At 41.7% G+C, this 20,338-nt stretch overlaps 1 protein-coding gene across 2 annotated transcripts in view; it reads left to right on the top strand.

The window, feature by feature from the left end:
• manba (mannosidase, beta A, lysosomal) overlaps positions 1 to 20,338 on the top strand; it is a 92,135-nt gene that overhangs the window by 25,297 nt on the left and 46,500 nt on the right. For both annotated transcript variants that reach the window (XM_048596390.1, XM_048596385.1), the window contains exons 2-5: positions 1,314 to 1,408; positions 6,550 to 6,655; positions 10,644 to 10,814; positions 16,955 to 17,078. In XM_048596390.1, the coding sequence (XP_048452347.1) occupies positions 1,314 to 1,408; positions 6,550 to 6,655; positions 10,644 to 10,814; positions 16,955 to 17,078 (496 nt within the window). The remainder of the gene's footprint in view (positions 1 to 1,313; positions 1,409 to 6,549; positions 6,656 to 10,643; positions 10,815 to 16,954; positions 17,079 to 20,338) is intronic.

Here is a 20,338-nt window from a genome sequence, read left to right as displayed (position 1 = left end):
ATAACACTGGGATGGGGTAGGATTGGTACCGACACTGTGGATAATACTGGGATGGGGTGGGATTGGTGCCGACACTGGGGGATAACACTGCGAATGGGGTGGGATTGGCGCCGACATTGGGAGTAACACTGGGGATGGGGTAGGATTGGTGCTGACACTGGGAATGACACTGGGATGGGTTGGGACTGGCACCGCTGCTGTGCATTACACTGGGATGTGGTGGGATTGGCACTGCCGCTGGGGATAACAGTGGGATGGGGTGGGATTGGCACCGACACTGGGGATAACACTGGTCACTGGTGGTGGGGTGGGATTGGCACTGACCCTGGGGATAACACTGGTGTTGGGGTGGGATTGGCACCGACCCTGGGGGATAACACTGGGATGGGGTGGGATTGCCGCTGACACTGGGGGTAACACTGGGATGGGGTGGGATTGGCAGTGCCGCTGGGGATAAACTGGGATGAGGTGGCATTGGTATTGCCGCTGGGGTTAACACTGTGATGGAGTGGGATTGGCACTGACCCTGGGGATAACTCTGGCATTGGGTGGTTAGCGCTGCCATTGTGGATTACATTGGCATTGGATGGTTAGTGCTGCCACTGGCGAAAACACTTGCATTAGATGGATATTTCTGACGTGGGGGAAACACAGGCATTGGGGGCTTAGCACTGACACTTGGGCCAACATTGGCATTGCAAGGTTCATACTTATGCTGCAGAAAACAAAGGCATTAGAGGGTTAGCACTGACTGGGGGCATGTACTGGCATTGGCTGGGTAGGGGGAGCGGGTAGCACTGATACTGGGGAAAGCAGTGACATTGAGTGGGTTCAGTTGGCATTGACGCAGGAAAACACCGGCAAGGAGGGAACTAGCACTCACACTGGGAAAAACACTGGCATTGGTGTGAGTCGGCAGTGACACTGGAAAACGCAGTTATTGGAAGAGGTTAGCGCTGACTCTAGGCAAAGCACTGGCAGTGCGAAGCGGGGAAGTTAGTAGTGGCATTGGGCAAAACACTGGCAATGATGGGGGTGTAGCACTGACTGGGCAGGGTCGAAGCTAGTACTGGAGAGGACAACTCACACTTTGGGGGTCAGCAGAAGCATAGGGGAAAGCACTGGCATCGGTTGTGGTGGGCGGCAGCACTGACACAGCACTTCTATTCAACAAATTTTGTCCAATTTTTTAAACACTTGTCAATTCTTGAAATAAAATCCGCAGAATATCTTCTCCCATTTTAGAAGAACAATTGGGACATCAAAAAAAATCTTGGAAAAAGTGCAAATCTAACTCTTATTTTTATTCGCAGGATCCTTATTATAGGTTTAACGATGACACCTATAGATGGATTGTGTTGGATAATTGGACATATAGTCGGATGTTTACGTTACCACTCGATGTCAGGTGAGGACAAACACATTGCAGTTGCTGGGAGAGTGAACTGTGGAACTGAGAAAATCAGTGGTTGCTGGGACTGGTAACTCCAGTAGCATGCCATCTTTTGTGACTTAGTAATCTATTTATTGATGATTAGATTCTTGTACATAGAAGTTTTAGCAGGTTGTTTTATGAGGGTAGGTTGGGCAAGCGAGACTTCTATCTTCTGGAACAAAAACAGAAATTGTTGGAGAAACTGAACGGGTCTGGCAGCATCTTTGGAGAGAAACCAGAGTTAATGTTTGAGTCCAGTGACTCTTCTTCAGAACTGGAGTATCTTATGGAGTTGGGAAGACTAAGTGGGTGACTTGATTAAAGGGCGGGGTCTTGAAGGAGTCTTGATAAAGTGGATTTGGAGAGGGGGTTGCTGGGTTGGAAAAGAAATCGAGCAGTGACATCACAGGGAAGTCGTGTGTTGATTGATTTGGGATTTTAAAATATTCACAGACACAGGTTCATATAGCGCAGACAAGGCCTTTCGGCCCATCAAGTCGCCACCAACATAACTACCACTAAAAATCCTCATTTCCTGCACTTGTATTTTTATCTGGAAGAAGGGATTAACTGAGAAACAATTGGACTAAATTAAAGTCAGGGACAGTGTAATAAAGTAACAGACAAATGTTTGGAACTCTCTTCCACAAATGACATTGGATGCTGCATCAGAGATAGATAAAATTGAACATAGCTATAGGGATATGGACTGAAGGCCATGGAGTTAGGCCACAATCAACTATGATCTCATTGAATGGCAGAACAGGCTCAATGGGCTCCTCCAGTTTCTATGTTCCTAATGTAAGTAAGCAAAGTAGGGTAAGAGAAGTAAATGAATAGTATTCTCACGTAAGCATAATTCCTTTATTCTTATGAAAGGGAGTAACTGAGGGGCTTAAGGGAAGTCATGGCAGCAGAGCTTGCACTTGTGAAATACTCCTCCTGTGCTATGTGGCAAATCATGGAAACCTCAGTTGTCTCTGACGGCTGTGTGTACAGGAAGTGTCTCTAGCTGTAGCTACTGGTGATGTTCATTTTGGAGCTAGAGCTGTGAGTGAATTCACCATGTAACATCTACAATGCTGAGCAAGACATGGGTAGCACGTTCAATGACGTGGTCACACTGCAGGTGCAGATTAAGTAGGCAGAAAGGGTAGGGACCATCAGGCAGAGTAGAGGAAGGCAGATAGTGCATGTGTCTCCTGTGGCCATCTCTCTTTCTAACAGACATACCATTTTGGAACTGTTTGGGGAGATGACTACAGGGGAAGGCAGTGGGAATCAAATTAGAATTAGAATATTCTTTATTGTCACATGTACTCAAGTACGGAAGTGCAGTGAAAAGTTTACAATGTTGCCCCATATACCTAGGTACAGATCTTAGATACAAATCACAGAAATAAAGGGAAAAAGAAAGGAAAAACGTTATATTACTTACAGTTGTTCATAGTATAAGTTAGAAAACTGAGAATAAATTTTAAAATATGAGCATTGCAGTCAGATCAGCTCAGGGGACTTCCACATGTGGTCTGCCCGGGCTTGCAAGCCACTGACTGCCCCCACCATTTCCCAGTCCAACAACCTTCAAGTCCGCTTGGGCCTCCAGCTCTGATCGGAGACCACAGCACTATGGGTGATTCTGCTGCACAAGAGGGGAGGAAGAAGAATGGCAGGGGAGGATTCAATTGTAAGGGGAATAGAAGCATTTTTGCAGCCACAAAAAGAAGACTGCAGGGTGGTACGTTGCCTCCTTGTCAGGGACATCACTGAATGGCTACAGGGCATGCAGAAGCGGGAGCGCAAACAGACACTTAAGTACCAATGACACAGGTATATAAAGGGATGAGGTCTGAAGATAGAATTTAGGGAGATAGGAGGGCTGATCAAGTATATCCCAGGACGTTGTGGGAAACTCAGGAAGAAATTGCGTGCCTGTAGCAGAGTTACTTGTGTCATTTACAGCCACAGGTAAGGTGCCAGAAGACTAGAGGGTGGCTAATATTGTGCCTTTATTTAAGAGAGGCTGCAGGGAGAAGCCCGGGAACTATAGACCAGTGAGTCTGACGTCAGTGGTGGGTAAGTCGTTGGAGGGGATTCTGAAAGACAGGATTCATATGCATTTGGAATGGCAAGGATTAGTTAGTCAATGTGGAAAATCGTGTTTCACAAACATGATTGAGTTTTTTGAAGAGGACAAAGAAGATTGATGAGGGCATAGCAGTAAAGTTGTCTATATGTACTTCAGTAAGGCCTTTGAGAAGATTCCTCATGGTAGACTGCTTAGTAACGTTAGATCAGATGGGATCCAGGAAGAGCTTGCCAATTGGATACAAAATTGGTTTGATGGTAGCAGATATAGGGTGGGTAAAGGGTTGTTTTTCGGACAGGAGACCTGTGACTAGCAGTGTTCCAAAGGGACTGGTGCTGGGTCCATTGTTGTTTGTCATTTATATAAACAATTTGGATGAGAATATAGGAAACATGGTTAGTACGTTTGTGGATGACACCAAAAATGTGTGGTATATTGGACAGTGAAGAAAGTTATCTAAGAGTTCAAAGAGATCTTGACCAGTTGGGCCATTGGGCTGAGGAATGGCACATGGAGTTTAATTTGGAAAAATGCGAGATGTTGCATTTTGGTGAGACGAACAAGGGCAGGATTTACACAGTTAATGGTAGGGCCCTAGGCAGTGTTGTTGACCAGAAAGATCTAGGGGTTCAGGTGCATTGTTCCCTGAAAGTTGCATCAAAGGTAGACAGGGTGGTAAAGAGAGCATGCTTGCCTTCATTGGTGAGACCATGGTATATAGGTGTTGGGACATCATGTTGTAGTTGTACAGGAAGTTGGTGAGGCCACTTTTGGAGAACTGTTTACAGTTCTGTTCACCCTGTCATAGGAAGGACATTATTAAATTGGAGAGTATGCAGAAAAGATTTACAAAGTTATTGCCAAGACTGGAGGGTTTGAGTAATGATGAGAGGCTGTATAGGTGGGGACTTTTTTCATCGAAGCATAGGAGGTTGAGGGGTGACCTTATAGATGTTCATAAAATCATGAGGGGCATAGATAAGGTGTATAGCAAAAGTCTTTTCCCTAGGATAGGGGAGTTCAAAATTCGAGGAAAAAATTTTAAAGTGAGAGGAGAAAGATTTAAAAGGGACCTAAAGGACAACTTTTTCATACAGAGGGTGGTTCGTTTATAGAATGAGCTGCCTGAGGAAATGGTAGATGCAGGTATGGTTACAACATTTAAAAGACATTTGAACAGGTACGTGGATTGGAAAAGTTTAGAGAAATTTGGGCTAAATGCAGGCAAATGGAACTAGTCTAATTTTGGGAAACTTGGTCAGCATGGATGAGTTGGACTTAAGGTTCTGTTTCTGTGCTGTACGATTCTATTAAATATAGTAATCTCTGGATTACTTCCAATGCCACATAGTAGTGAGTTTGGAATATGAGCCTATTTCTGATGAAAATTTTGCTGGAGATAAGGTGCAGGAGGGAAGGCTTTAGATTTCTGGGACATTGGGATTGTTTCTGGGGACTGTGGACCTATACAAAGCAGAATGGGTTACACCTGAACCAGAATAGGACCAGCATCCTTCAGAGAGCTGTGCTAGTGCTGTAGAGGCTGGTTTAAAGTAACTTGCACGGAGGAGATGGGATCTGGAGAGAACATTCAGTAGGTGGAAATGAATGGCCAAACTTAGAACAGACAACAAGGGAGTCAAGAAGGCAGAGAAATTATGGACTAGTTAAGGCACAAGGGAGTTTTACAAGGTTGGATGGTAATTATTTTAATGCAAGGAGCCTGATGAACAAGGCAGTTGAGTTAAGGGCATATGATGGGAAAGATGATGTCATTGCTAATACTGAGACTTGGTCAAGAGAGGGACAGGATTGGCAGCTCAACATTCCAGAATAAAGGGTCTTCATGTAAGACAGGGAAGAACGTAAAAGAGGAGGGGATGTCCCTGTTGATCAGGAAGGATTTTGAATATTTTTGCAGTGGGGTGGATGGATTCTTGTTAAGCAGTGTGCTGAAAGGTCATTGGAGATGGTTGGGAATACGGTATAATTATTATCTTATTCAATGGCGGAGCAGTCTCAATGGACAGCGAGACCTATTCCTGCTTATAAACCTTATGTTTGTAAAGAATACCTGCAGTGTGTTACGCCTCAAAATTTTACATGGAGTGTCACAATCTGGCCATTAGACTTCATAGATGTCTGCATAGTGGTTTCTCTAGTATCCAGTTAGCTCTCTTATCTCCTTATTCCTGCCTTCCACTTCCTTTGCTTTGATAGGCAATCTGACTGATGTCCAATTTTGAGTGATTTCAAATTTCTCCAGCTCAACATTGTGGAGAGTGAAGCCTTTGTCTTAATTGACCCTAAACACAAATTCTGTTTCCCAGCCCCCAAGTCCATTGACTGCATCATGCAGCATTTCAAGCTGATACATATGGTTTGGAACTTTGGAGGTTTATTTGTGTTAATGTTTTTACGTTAACATTTTTTTAAACTCTATCATTTAGAATCCACTTCTGCTGTCTTTTCTTCGGAGAATTTTAAGAGACAGATAATTATTTAGCACCTTTTACATTTCGGCAGAAAGAGCAAGAGAGGCAATATAAAATACGAAATTCAATTCTAAAGGGAAACATACGGGAGTCTTTGGTTATTGGAGTTCAGCTGAAATGTGGAGTTGAGGCTACAGTCAAGTCAGCCATGTTCCTATCAAAAGGCTAGGCAGGTTCAAAGGGCTGAGTGTCATCCTCCACCTCCTGGTTTAACTAGTTAGATGTAGAATCATTGAAATGAAACTATCCGAAAAGGCTACTTGCTCTATGTATTTTTGGGGTACAGTACTGGTTTAATTTCTGTTGTGATTGGTTTTAATCTAATTTTACTGCCCTTTTCCCCCCGCTGTTGTTCAGATTTACCATGAAATGCAGGTGTGTGATTGGATTTTGATTTGCTAAGCTAACTTTAAAACATTGGGGAACTGTTTAAGTTTGAAACCTGGTTCAAATGGGGCAACAGGGACCTTACTTTAATAAGACAAAATCAGATTTTTCAAACTAATACCTGCATCATTTTGTTATAACAGTAAATGGAAGAGAATAAATCTAGTTTGTGATGGACTCGATACTGTTGCAACAGTCCTTATCAACAATATCACAGTTGGGACATCAAACAACATGTTTAGTCGATATGTGAGTTAAACTTTACAAAACTCATTTAACGCTAGAACTATAGGTTTCTTATTTCTTAATAATTTAAAAATATTTCTTTTCCACTTTTTTTGGATTTTTAAATTTCATTCATGGAATGTGTGACTGGTTGGGCCAGCGTTTATTGCCCTTCCCTATTACCCAGAGGGCAGTCAAGAGTCAGCTACACTGCTGTGGTTCTGGAGTCACATGTAGGCCAGTCCAGGTAAGGACAGCAGTTTCTTTCCCTTAAGGACGTTAGTGAGCCAGATGGTTTTTTCTGATGATCAGCCATGGTTAGAGAGTTCCACGGTTATTAATTCAGATTTTTATTAAATTCATTTCCACCATTTGCCATGGTGTGATTCGAACCCAGGTCTTCAGAATGTTATCTGGGTCCCTGGATTAATAGTCTAGCAAGAATACAATGGATGTTGCCATTGACAGAAACTCGACTGGACTCGCTATATGAATACAATGGCCACAAGAGCAGATCAGAGACTAGGAATTCTGAAGCTTCCAAACCACTCAGTGTCCTGATTTGGAAAGATATTGTTATTCTTTCACTGTTGCTGAGTCAAAATCCTGGAATTCGCTCCCTAATGGTATTGTGGGTCAACCTACAGCAAAGGACTGCAGTGGTTCAAGAAGGCAGCTTACCACCACCACTCAAAGGCAGTTAGGGATGGGCAATAAGTGCTGGCCCGGTGATGCCCGCTTTCCATGAGTGAATAAAAAAAAATGGTGTGGACATTTCACTGATATTGTACCCTAGTTAAAGAAAAGTTTGAAAGTCATGCAGTCTGATTCTATCTGTCTAAGTTTGCTGGTTGTGTTTACTTGTCATTTTGAAATTTATTCCAGTTATGCGTATACATCTGGCAATCTGAGAATAGCTTTATTTCAACAAGAGTTTCCCAGCACCAAAAAGACACATCTCTCGATATTTTGTGTAGTATGTTGGCAGAATGGCATTGACAACTCCATCATTTTATTGTGCTCTGCCCTTAGATTGTACAGTTTCCCAGCTGGTGTGGGAGTTCTTATAATCAGCAGAGTCTCAACAAAGGGGAGCAGCTGCAGCTCACTCATTCTGAAGTTTAATTCCCCCTTCCCCATCCAATGGAAAATAATTTAGTTTTGCTGCAAATTTTTTTTTTTGTTAAGACGCTAGATATTAAGCACAAAGTGAAAATGATCTGAATGTACATTGATTTAGCTGTCTCTTTCTCCAGAGTATTTGAAAAACAGATTTTTATTTTTTTTTAAAATAAATGATGCAATTCTAAAGGGCTGTAGGAGCAGAGGGAGTCTGTCCTTGGAGTATATACACACAAATCATTGAAAGCGGCTTGAAAAGGTAGTTGCGGCATAACGGATCCTATATTTTACAAATATGGGCATAAATGACAAAATCCAAGATGTTACTGTGAACCTTTATAAATCATTAGTTCAGCTACATCTGGAGTATTGTGCCTGTTTTGGGATCTCATACTTTAGGAAGGATATGAAGGCATTGGAAAGATTGACCGGAGTAGTTCTAGGGTTTTTCATGACCCCTGTTAGATCTCCTAATTTCTTTTTGAACGATCGCCCTCGCTTTCTGTATTCCTCTGGGACAGCTGCTGTTATGGGCCTTTGGTATCTGCGATAGCTTCCTTTTTTGTAATCCAATCCTGAACATCCCTTGATATCCAGGGTTCTCTGGATTTTTTGATCCCACCCTTCATCTTATTAGAAGCATGTTGCCCTGCACTCTCACCATTATAGAGGTGCATAAAATTGAGGGGCATGGACATGGTGAATATAGAATCATGGAATCTGTACAGTACAGGTAGAGGCCATTCGACCTATCAAGTCTGCACCAACCCACCAAAGAGCATCCCATTCCCCCTTCCCAAATCTCCGCGAACCTTCGTTTACCAGGGCTAATCCACCTAGCTTGCATGTCCCTAGATACTATAGACAATTTAGCATGGCTAATCCACCTAACCTGCACATCTTTGGTCTGTGGGTGGAAACTGGAGAACCTGGCAGAAATCCACGCAGACATGGGGAGACTGTGCAGACTCCATACAGGCAGTCACCCAAGGCTGAAATCAAACCCAGGTCCCTGATGCCATGAGGCAACAGTGCTAACCACCGAGCCACTGTGCCACTGCATATAACCAACCCCTTAGTTAACCCTTAGTTGAAGGGTCAATAATGAGGGGTCACAGTCTTAAGGTGAAAGGTAGGAGGTCTAGCGGGGACTTTCACCACGAAGGTGGTAGGGGTCTGGAATGCATTGCCTGGGAGAGTAGTTGAGGTGGGAAACCTCAAAACCTTTAAAAAGTACTTGGATGAGCGCATGAAGTGTTGTAACATTCAAGGCTATGAGTTGAGGACTGGAACGTGGGGCTAGTGTAGATTTCGTGTATATTTGGCAATACAGACTTGATGGGCCAAAGAGCTTCTTCTGTGCTCCATGTTTCTATATCATCCCGCCTTTTTACTGTAATTGACACCTTGATAAATATTGTGACATCAACACCTGTTTACACATCACCATCCCTGTTTTGCCTGCAGCTACTCTACACTGGAATATTAAGCTGACAGTTCCATTTATCTCTCTCAACTATGTCTCTCTAGTGGCAATGATACTTTACTCCTAGGTATTCATCAATACCCTCCACTCCTCTGCCTTACTTGAAAGATTCCTTGCATTGAAATCAAAGCTGTGCAGCCTTGTCATGCTCCCTTGTGCCTTAACCTGACTACTATTATGTTGCCTTCTAAACTGACTTTGTGGTTCTTCTATGTCTGTGCATCACGCCCTACTGCTACAGCAGTTTGCCACCTCACTGAATTTCCCTTTCCCCATCCCCTTCCCTACCTTTACCACTGCTCTCTGTTATTTTTCCTCACCTATGACACTTCAGTCCCTCCCAATTCTTCTTCCGTTTCTGATCTTTCTTCCTTCCATTTTCTGACCCTATCGTTCTTCTCCCCCTCCACCCACCCTTCATAGTTGTGTTGGGAGTGGCCATTGTTTTAAAGCGTGAGTGAAATAAACATAGTGTTCATTAGAGCAATTGAAAGTTTAGTGAATTGAGTAGAGGAATCAAAGGTTATGGAGAAAGGACAGGAAAGTGGAGGTGGGGAGTGTTGGATTGTCCGTGATCTTATTGAATGGCAGAGCAGGTTTGAAGGGCTGAGCAGCCTACTCCTGTTCCTATTTCTCATGGTCTTATTGTTTTCGTGATCGGGAGGGAAGTTAGTGAACTACATTGCTGTTAGCTTGGTGCTGTATACATACCAGACTGGGTTAGAATGGCAGATTTTCTTCCCTAAAGGACTGAAGTGAACCAAATGGGTTTTTACAATAATGTAATAACTTCATTGTTACCCATAGACTCTTACAGCATAGAAACAGAGCCTTAATAATCAGAGTAGTTTTTACTCTTCCAGATTTATGTAATCAATTGAATTTAAATTCTCCCAGTGGTGAGATATGAACCTGTGTCTGTTAATTATTACTCCACGCAATAAAACCATTTAATGAAGGTGTTTTTAAAAACTAGCCATGGTTACTGTATTTGGCTGCTGTTTAATGACAACCTCCTTCACGTTTGGAAATGTGCGTTTGATGAAGATCTTAGGCTTGCTTGCAATGCCATCTCAGATCAACACGAGTGTCCAGGCCCACACAACACAATCGTGGGCAGGGCATCATAAAGATATCGCTGTAAGTGGATCCAACATGACGTGATCGCTGCTTCCCAGATTCCTCTTCATTGAACTTGGTAACAAGTGAAATTTCCCATATTGTTTCTTGTTTTGTTCAAATGGTTTAGTTTCATTACTTTAAAGAGAATAAGTTTGCATTTATTGTCGACAAAAATATCTGCCTACTTTAAAATAGAAATTGTAAAGGCTGGTCTGTTTCTGAAATGTGAGTCTAACATTTTCACAAGTCTTTGATTTTCTTCTTTTTTTTAAATTACTTCAGACCTTTGATTCTACTGATGTGATCAGAGAAAGAAACTTCATCGAAGTCCGCTTTTTATCTGCAATCTCTTATGCAGCACAGCAGAGTTCACAACATAACAAATACCCAGTGCCTCCTGAATGCCCTCCTTTACAACAAAGAGGAGAATGTCACGTCAATTTTATCAGAAAGGTATGACCCAAAAAATTTGTCATTTGAGAGCACTTTGTTTTTGACTGAACTTTGTGGTGGTAATGATGGTGAAACTGTCAGGAATATTCATTGTTACTCCTTTGGATTTGACAATTACTTCTGGAGTCTGCACATGCACCTTTAAATGCAGAGATCAGAAGTTGCTTTCACAGCATGTGCTGATAAAATGTGTCCTGGACTGCAATTATTTAGAAATCACTGAACTGAAGAAATTTTGCACTGTTATAGTTACTTCAAATGATCGACCACAAGAATCTCAAGTACAGGTTTATAATCGTTTATACCTGTGAACACAAGGAGAATCTGTGCAGATTAACTTGGATAGTTAGCATAACTCACCTACAGCCCAACAACCCTGCAAGCCACTAAGCTTTCTCAAACCACTATTCAATGGTTCAAGAAGGCAGCTTGAGGCATTTGGGAATAGTCAGTAAATACAGGCTTAGTTTGTAATCCCCACATCCCATGGACAAATAAATGATTTAATCAACGTTACTGTTTTAGAAGAATTGCAGAGAAATTGTACTTCCGGTGTGAAATGTTAGATATAGATTTTAGGGAAGATGGCAGGAAATTGAGAGCACAGTTAATAAAGATGCGGGACCCTGGGCATTATCAACAAGGGCATAGACTGCAAAAGCAAGGAAGTTATGATAAACCTATGTGAAAAAAAAACTCATTGGTTCAGCCAGTAGGCTAATTGATGAAAGAAGCAATGGTGACATGAGGAAAACTTTTTTTTTGTGCAGTAAGTGATTAGGGTGTGGAATTTTATTTTTGTTAGTCCATGGAATGTGGATGTCACTAGTTGCCCTTGCAAGGTGATGGTGAGCTGCTTTCGTGAACCACTGCAATCTGTTTTGGTTAGCTAGACCCATAGCGCAGTTAAGGAGGGAGTTCCAGGATTTTGGCCCAGCAACATTAAAGGAGCGCTAGGGATGCAATCAGAGTGCCGGACGCAGATTCAGTTAAGGTATTCAAGTAGGAATTGGCTTATTATCTGAAAAGGGGAATGTGTGGTGGAGTGTCACTGCATGAAGTTTAACCTTCTATAGGGCCAATGGCCTTCTTCTGTGCTGTAGTCATTCAATAATTTTTAAAAAATGAATTATTGTTTAAACCTAAGCTGTAAGCTAGACTGATTGTATCAAATTTTTTAATGAGCCTTTTTGAGAAAAGCTGTGTGTTACGGTTAGAAGTTCCTTTGCAGGCTGTTAAAGTTCTGTTTGTGCACCTGCTTGATCAGATATAATTGGTTTTGCAAAGCTGCTTACCACATCAATTAATTTTTGATACAACTTTTAGATGTTGGAATGCATCAAATATATAATATGCACCTCTTAGAAATGTAACACTTTATTTTCTGATTTCACTTTTTCTGTTCTTGTTTACATTGTCACCATCTCCAAGAGATTAAGTAATTTACTGAAGAGTATAGCAACAAGGTTTCATGGTTTAAAACATGTTGTACAAGAATCAATCAACCACTAATAAATAAAAAAAGTCTTATCTAATTACTTTTATTTTATAATACTTTTTGATGTAAACCATAGATATTTTAGACTAAAATCCCCTTCCTCTTTCAAACTATGACTCCTCCTACAAAGTCTTCAAACACCTTATCAGGTTGTTAAAGGCTATCTGGTTTCTTGTGATTAACTCCAAACTTTGCCAGACCTCCTTTGTAAGCTCTGGAACTTCAAAGGTCAATCCTGAACTTCAGTCTTAATTCCTGCATATAATAATTTCAGTTAGCAATCTCGTACCAAAATAATGAACACAGCTAAACATGATGAACTTTTGAAACATATTGGGTAACAGTAAGTCACTTAAACAACTCTGGGTGAAGGTATTATATGTCCCTTGAAGTTTAGAAGAATATGAGATGGTCTGATTGAGATGTATAAAATCTTAAGTGACTAGAAATGATAGGGGCTGAATGGCTGTTTCCTTTGGCTGGTGAATCTAGAACTATGTGTCACAGTCTCAGTGTAAGGGTTTGCATTAGCACTAAGATGAGGAGTAGTTTCTTCATTCAGAGTTTTGTGAACCTATTGCATTCTCTATATTAGAGAAGTGTGGATGCTCAGACATTGAGTTCATTCAAAATTCAATCAGTAAGTTTTGGAGGTTAAGGGATTTAGAAACTGTGGAAAGGTATAGCTGAGATAGAAGATTAGCCATGGCATTGAGTAGCTATAGTCTGATTATGCTCCTTTTGTGTTTGTATATATTTTGTACAGGACATGGAGCTATTGAGGAATCAGGAACTGGAATCATTTAAGTGCTGTGCAGAAATTGATCATTTCACCTCATCTCAGGCACTTCATGATTCCCATTGATGATATTTAAGGGATGAAGAGGGAAGGGCTGATTATTCCAGACTTATTTATAGAAGCACAACTGGAAGTGCTTTTAAGGGCCTTGGGATTTGTTTTACAGCTACATATAGAAGCTCTAAGCTTCTTGGAAAATTCTTTAGTATTTATTTGGGGAAAGCAATCTGATCCCTAATACGTGAACATACAGCAACTGTGAATTGATTCTCATTCCCTGTCACAAGTTTAATGTTGCTATTGAAACTAACACTTCCCACACAGAACAGTACAGCACAGGAACATGCCCTTTGGCCCACCATTTCTGCACCGACCTTGATACCATTCTAAACTAATCCCATCTGTCTGCACTTGGTCCATATCCCTCTGTTCCCTACCTGTTCACGTGTCTGTCTAATTACCTTTTAAATGTTGTTATCATACTTGCTTCTACCACTTCCCCTTGTTACAGTGTGTTCCAAGTACATACCACCCTCTGTGCTTTTAAAAAACAAACTGCCTTGCACATCTCCTTTAAACTTTACCCCTCTCACCCTAAACCTGTATCCTCTAGTTTTTGACATTTCCAACCTGGGGCAAAGACGCTGACTGTCCACCCTATCCATGCCTGTCATAATTTTATATGCTTCTATCAGGTTGTCCCTCAGCCTCCGATGCTCCAATGAAAACAATCCAGGTTTATCTAACCTCTCCTTATAGCTAATAAACTCCAATCCAGGAAGCATCCTGGTAAACTGCTTCTGGATCTTCTCCAAATCCTCCCATAGTCTGGCAACCAGGACTGCACACAATACTCCAAATGTGGCCTAATTAACATTTTGTAGAGCGGCAACATGACTTATCAAATTTTATACTCTGTGTCCCAACCAAAGGAGGCAAGCATGCCGTATGCCTTCTTTACCACCTTATCCACTTGTCTTGCCACTTTCAGGGAGCTATGGACTTTGACCCCAAGATCCCTCTGTATATCAATGCTCCCAAAGGTCCTGCCATTTACTGTGTACTTTCCTATTACATTTGACCTCCCAAAGTGCATTGTCTCACATTTGTCCGGATAAAACTCCATCTGCCCCCCAGCTTTCCCCTGATCTCTACCCGGCTGTATTGTTTGACAAACTTCCTCACTATCCACAACTCCTCCAATTTCCATGTGGTCTGCAAACCTACTAATCAGAGCAGCTAAATCATTTAGATATAAAGGTTCCAGTACTGAACTTTCAGAATGCCACTCGTCACTAACTTCCAATCAGAAACCACCCCCCTCCACAACTAACCTCTGTCTTTTATGACCAAGCCAATTTTGTATTGAATTTACCTCATCACTCCAGATCCCATGTGACTTAATCTTCAAGACCAGCATACCATGAGGGACATTGTCAAATGCTTTAGTAAAGTCCATGTAGACAACATCCATTTCCCTTCTCTTATGAATCATCTTTGTCACTTGCTCAAAAAAACTCAATCAAATTTGTGAGACAAGACCTCCCCCACACAAAGCAATGCTAACTATCCCAAATAAGTCCATTCTTTTCCAAATGCAAATAAATCCCATACCTAAGAATCTTCTCCAATAATTTCCCCACCACTGGTGTAAAATTCACTGGCCTGTAATTTCCTGGATTGTCTCTGTTGCTCTTCTTAAACAAAGGACAACATTTGGCTTTTCTCAGTCTCCTGAGACTCCGCCGTTGGCTAAACAGATCTCTTCAACGCCCCAGTAATCTTCTGCCTTGCCTCCCTCAGTATCCTGGGATAGATCTCATCAGGCCCTGAGAATGTATCTACCCTTCATATTTTTCAAGACACCCAACACTACTTTCCCCTCCTTAATATCAACATACCCCAACCTAATCTTAACATCCGCCATGTCCTTCTCAGTGAATACCAATGCAATTTACTCATTAAGGACCTCACCCACTTCGTCTGGCTCCATGGATAACTTCCCTCCTTTGTCCTTGAGTGGACTGTACCCCTTCCCTAGTTTCCATTTACACAAATATACTTTTATATAATGCCTTGGGATTCTCCTTAACCCTACTTGTCAAGGACATTTTGTGCCTTCTTTTAGCACCTTTTAGTTGTAAGGAGGAGCTGTACAGGCTGGAAATTTTTCTCCTGGAGCATAGGAGATTGAGGGGTGACCTTATAGAGGTATAAAATCATGAGGGTGATAAGTTGAATAGCCAAAGTCTTCTCCCCACAGTAGGGGAGTCCAAAACTAGATGGCATAGGTTAAGGTGAGAGGGGAAAGATTTAAAAGGGACCTGAGCAGCAACTTTTTCACGCAGTGGGTGGTGCATGTATGGAACAAGATGTCAGAGGAGGCGGTAGAGGTGGGTACAATTACAACATCTAAAATACATTTGGACGGATATTTGGACAGGAGGGGTTTGGGCCAAAATGGGCCAAACACAGGCAAATGAGACTAGTTCAGTTTAGGAAACCTGGTCAGCATAGACGAGTTGGACCAAAGGGACTGTTTCTGTGCTGTATACCTCTATATATGTGAAAAAATGTGCATTTATTTAGCATCCTAGCAAATTTGACAGAAGCATCCTAAAGAACTTCACTGAAGTCTCTTATTTTAAGATGGAGTCACATGTTATGTAGGTGAAACCAAGCAGCCATTTTTCATATTTGCAAAGTTTTTTCAAACATCACAAAGGTATCTAAATTTGGTGATGGAAGAAAGGATATCAACCAATGCACTGTGGTCTCTCTGCACTACTTCAGATAATGCCATAAACCTTTCGCTATCCATTAGAACAAATAGAAATGGCTTAATGTTGGCTAAAGCCAAGACCTCTGACTAGCTTATAACAATCACATTGTCCCGGCTTGTCTGGGTGGGTTGCTGACATTAGTTTACATTCTCCTCTTCAGTTGTGATCTTGTTGTATGTGTGCATGTGTGGAGCTTCAGAGGTGTTGAGTGAGGGTTCTAAATTCACTGTTTTCATAAGAACGTTGCCCAGATAGCTTGTTTCTTCCCATTCTCAGCAGAGAATAAACATCCTATTCTGTGGTTCCAGTATTCTCCGATGGAAATTACATACTAGCTCCAAGTATGGCTACAGTGAAATCATTTTAGTTAGAGGCACTAGAACATAGAACATAGAACATTACAGTGCAGTACAGGCCCTTCGGCCCTCGATGTTGCGCCAACCTGTGAAACCAATCTGAAGCCCATCTAACCTAAACTATTCCATTATCATCCATATGTTTATCCAATGACCATTTAAATGCCCTTAAAGTTGGCGAGTCTACTACTTTTGCAGGCAGGGCATTCCACGCCCTTACTACTCTCTGAGTAAAGAACCTACCTCTGACATCTGTCCTATATCTATCACCCCTCAATTTAAAGCTTTGTCCCCTCGTGCTAGCCATCACCATCCGAGGAAAAAGGCTCCCCCTGTCCACCCTATCTAATCCTCTGATGATCTTGTATGTCTCTATTAAGTCACCTCTTAACCTTCTTCTCTCTAACTAATTTTAGGAGAAAATGCCTTTCAGACAATATTTGTAAACAGATATTTATTTAATATTTTCCATCACTCAGTAATTGAAAGTGAACCACTTATTACAACTTTTAAAAAAACACTCACAGTTTTATCTTGTCATTCTACTAGTAATTACTCAAACGTTCAAATAACCTGTTCCTGTGCTTTAGATACTGCTCTAACTCTTTTACACTGAATGAATATGATTCTTGAGATCACAGTTAATAAATGCAGTAAAATGAATGCTTTTTACTTATTTAACATCATTATGCATTTACTTTTAGGAGCAGTGCTCTTTCAGCTGGGACTGGGGTCCGTCCTTTCCTACACAGGGTATCTGGAAAGATATAAGAATTGAGATGTTCAACATCTGCCACCTGACATATCTCACAGCAGCTACTATTTATGGTACTGTATGAGGTTTGCTAATTTTGTCATGAGGTCTGAAGATATTTTGTTTAGTTGTGTTTAGTATCTTTAAAGAACCATTATATGTCTGACATTTTGAAAGTTTGATCGAAACCATTTTCTTTTCTCCTTGGTAAAACTTACATTTTCATGGTATTGTTTTAACTAACTTGAAATGTGTTAGTTGCAGAAGACTGCAATTTAGTGTGTAGTATCTGCTCGTCAAGTACATTACGAAGCTTCAAGTTGAATAAGTCTTCAAACATTTCTACCTGTTGGTTATTGTTTAATGGTAATGTGCATAACCAGTTAGAATCCCTACAGTGTGGAAGCAGGCCACTCGGCCCATCAAGTCCACACCAACTCTCCAAAGAGCATCCACCTCCTTATCCCTGTAACCCTTCATTTCCCATGGCTAATTCAGCTAGCCTGCACATCTTTGCCATTTTGGGCAATTTAGCATGGCCAATCCACCTAATCTGCACATCTTGGACTGTGGGAGGAAACCAGAGCACCCGGAGGAAACCCACATGGACCTGGGGAGAACGTGCAAACTCCACACAGACAGTGACCTGAGGGTAGAATTGAACCCAGGTCCCTGGCGCTGCAAGGCAGCAGTGCCAGCCATTGAGTCACTGTCCTGCAAGTAGCAACATTTGGTGCATGTGATTAAAATAGCATAATGGAGGTAATAGAAAGCGGGATAAAGCAAAGTTCAGTGTGGTTAGACAGTAAAAAGGTATGGAGACAAGATTTGTAGCACGAGTTAAATTACAGTGAGACCATGATCTCACTGCCTAAACAGGCTTGAGGGGCTGAATGGTTACTTCATGTACATCACTTTTAATTCATTCTTGGGATGTGGGTGTTGCTGTCTGGGCCAGCATTTATTACCCACCTCTAATTTCCCTTCAGAAGTGGTGATGAGCTGTTTTCTTGAACCGCTGCAGTCCATGTGCTGTAGGTTGATCCATAATGCCATTAGGAGGGAGTTTCAGACCACAGCCTAGTCACACTGAAGGAAAGTATTTAGAATTCATTGTATATAATTTCTTGATAATTAGTGAAAGATTGAATAATGTGATTAGAGGAATGAAATTGTACTCAGTGTGCTGGCTGGTTTGCTCTAGTCATGTGACTGCTATCTCTGCTATAAGTGCGTTTGCATGTAGCCATTGAATGTGCATCACTTGGCACACGGTGTTAGGGATGTGTGGATTTTCAGAGCTGTAAGAGGGTCAGCTACTGAAAGAAACAGCAAGGAAAAATTAATTTAAAATAATTGTCTGTAGCTCTGATTTACTGTGTGAGTTAAAATGGCAGTGCATTTTCCACTCCCTCTAGACATGAAAGGAGATATGATACAGAATTGGAATTTTTTCAACTTTAAATGGCAAAACTATGAAAAAGCTACAGAATGAATTTTTTAAAAATATCTGAGCAAATGTAGCAATGCTGCTACCAGTGCTGGTGAAAGAGTGCTGCAAGCTGTATTGCAACCTGGATCTCACTGAGGAGCAGAGAAACACCATCTTAGGCATCATCTTAGGTACAAGGTACCTAGGTACATATTCTTCATGTTCTTAGGGGGGAAAATCTTAGAAAAATAAATAAGTAAAAAGTCTAGCTTTACAGATCATAGGAATAAATTAGAAAATAGAGAAATAAAAGGTTCAGAACAACTGTCCTTCAAACCCAGTCCATGCAGGCACCTAGCCTCCAGTCCATGTCAGCTTCACTTCGAGGCTGAAAGACCACTCTGGAATCACCTCGAGGTTGTAAGTCCACGCTGAGGCCACACTGGGCCAAAGGACTGCCACACCGGGGTGGGAGATCATCACATCAGGCCGGGAGGGCGTTTCGTTGGTGGGGGGCTGCTGCCAGAGGACTGGAAGTCAACTAACATGGTTCAACTTTACAAGAAGGGTTGTAGAGATAGATCAAGGAACTATAGATCAGTGAGTCTCACATCAGTGGTAGGAAAACATGTGGCGCAAATTCTGAAGGAGTAAATTAATCTCCATTTAGAGAGGAAAGTTAGGCATGACCTCCCTGACAAAGCCATGCTAATATGTCTGATGAAATTTTTCAAGGAGGTGACTTTGTAGATGAGGGCAGTGCAGTTGCTGCAATGTATACAGATGTCAGTAAGGCCTTCGACAAGGTGGGAAATGTAAGAAACTGATAAAGAAGGTAAAATCTCTCGGTATCCAGGATAACTTGGCAAGTTGGATCCAAAATTAAGTGACAGGTGGTGATAGAAGGCTGTTTGTGTGACTGGAACCTAGTGTTTAGTAGCATACCAAAGGGATCAATGCTAGGTCCCTTATTGTTTGTGACATATGTAAACAATCTAGATGAGAATGTGGAGGGAACAATAAATAAGCTTGCGAATGACACACAGATTGACTATAGACAGATTGGTCTGATGGGCAGGACAGTAGCAAATGGACCATGATAAGTGTGAGGTGATGTGCTTTGGAAGAAGGAACAAGACAAGGGAGTAGTCAATGAATGGCAGGACACTAGGACACATAGAGGAACAGAGCGATCTTGGGGTTCTTGTCCACAGATCCCTGAAGGTGGCAGGATAGGTTAATAAAGTGGTTAAGAAGGCATACGGGATGCTTGCCTTCATGAGTTGTGGCATAGATTTTAAGAGCAGGGAGGTCATGTTGGAGCTGTACAGAACTTTGACGAGGCCACAGCTGGAGTATTGTGTGCAGTTCTAGTCTTCACGCTATAGGAAGAATATGATTGCAGTGGAAGGGACGCAGAGGAGATTCGCCAGGATGTTGTCTGGGGTGGAGCAGATTAGCTATGAAGATAGACTGGATAGGCCCGGGTTGTTTTCTTTGGAGCAGAGAGCATTAAGTGGAGACCTAATAGAACTGTATTAGATTATGAGGGGCGTGACAGTGTCATTAACTCAGGGGAGACTTTGACTCTGAAAGGCAAGTACCTTGCTCAAATCAAGCAAAGTAAAAAAAAAGGTACAAATCTCTAAGGACATCAGGAAGAAGTGATGAAAGGATGACCTTATGAGGGTATACTGTAGCTGTAATAGAGTATTAGATATATAGAGATGAAGTGATAGCCGAAGAAGAACATCTTGTACAAAAGAAGCAGTCATTAACCCTAAGGTGATAAGAAAAATGATGCTGAAGTGCATCCATGCAAGCCATAGAGGAATTGAGTCTAGCTGAGGAAGGCAAGAGAAGCGCTCTACTGGCCAAATAAGCAATGAGATGACGGACCAC

Source organism: Rhincodon typus, chromosome 1 (assembly GCF_021869965.1).
Source record: "Rhincodon typus isolate 14 chromosome 1, sRhiTyp1.1, whole genome shotgun sequence".
In the NCBI taxonomy this organism is placed as follows: domain Eukaryota; kingdom Metazoa; phylum Chordata; class Chondrichthyes; order Orectolobiformes; family Rhincodontidae; genus Rhincodon; species Rhincodon typus.
This window is presented reverse-complemented; position numbering and strand designations above follow the sequence as displayed.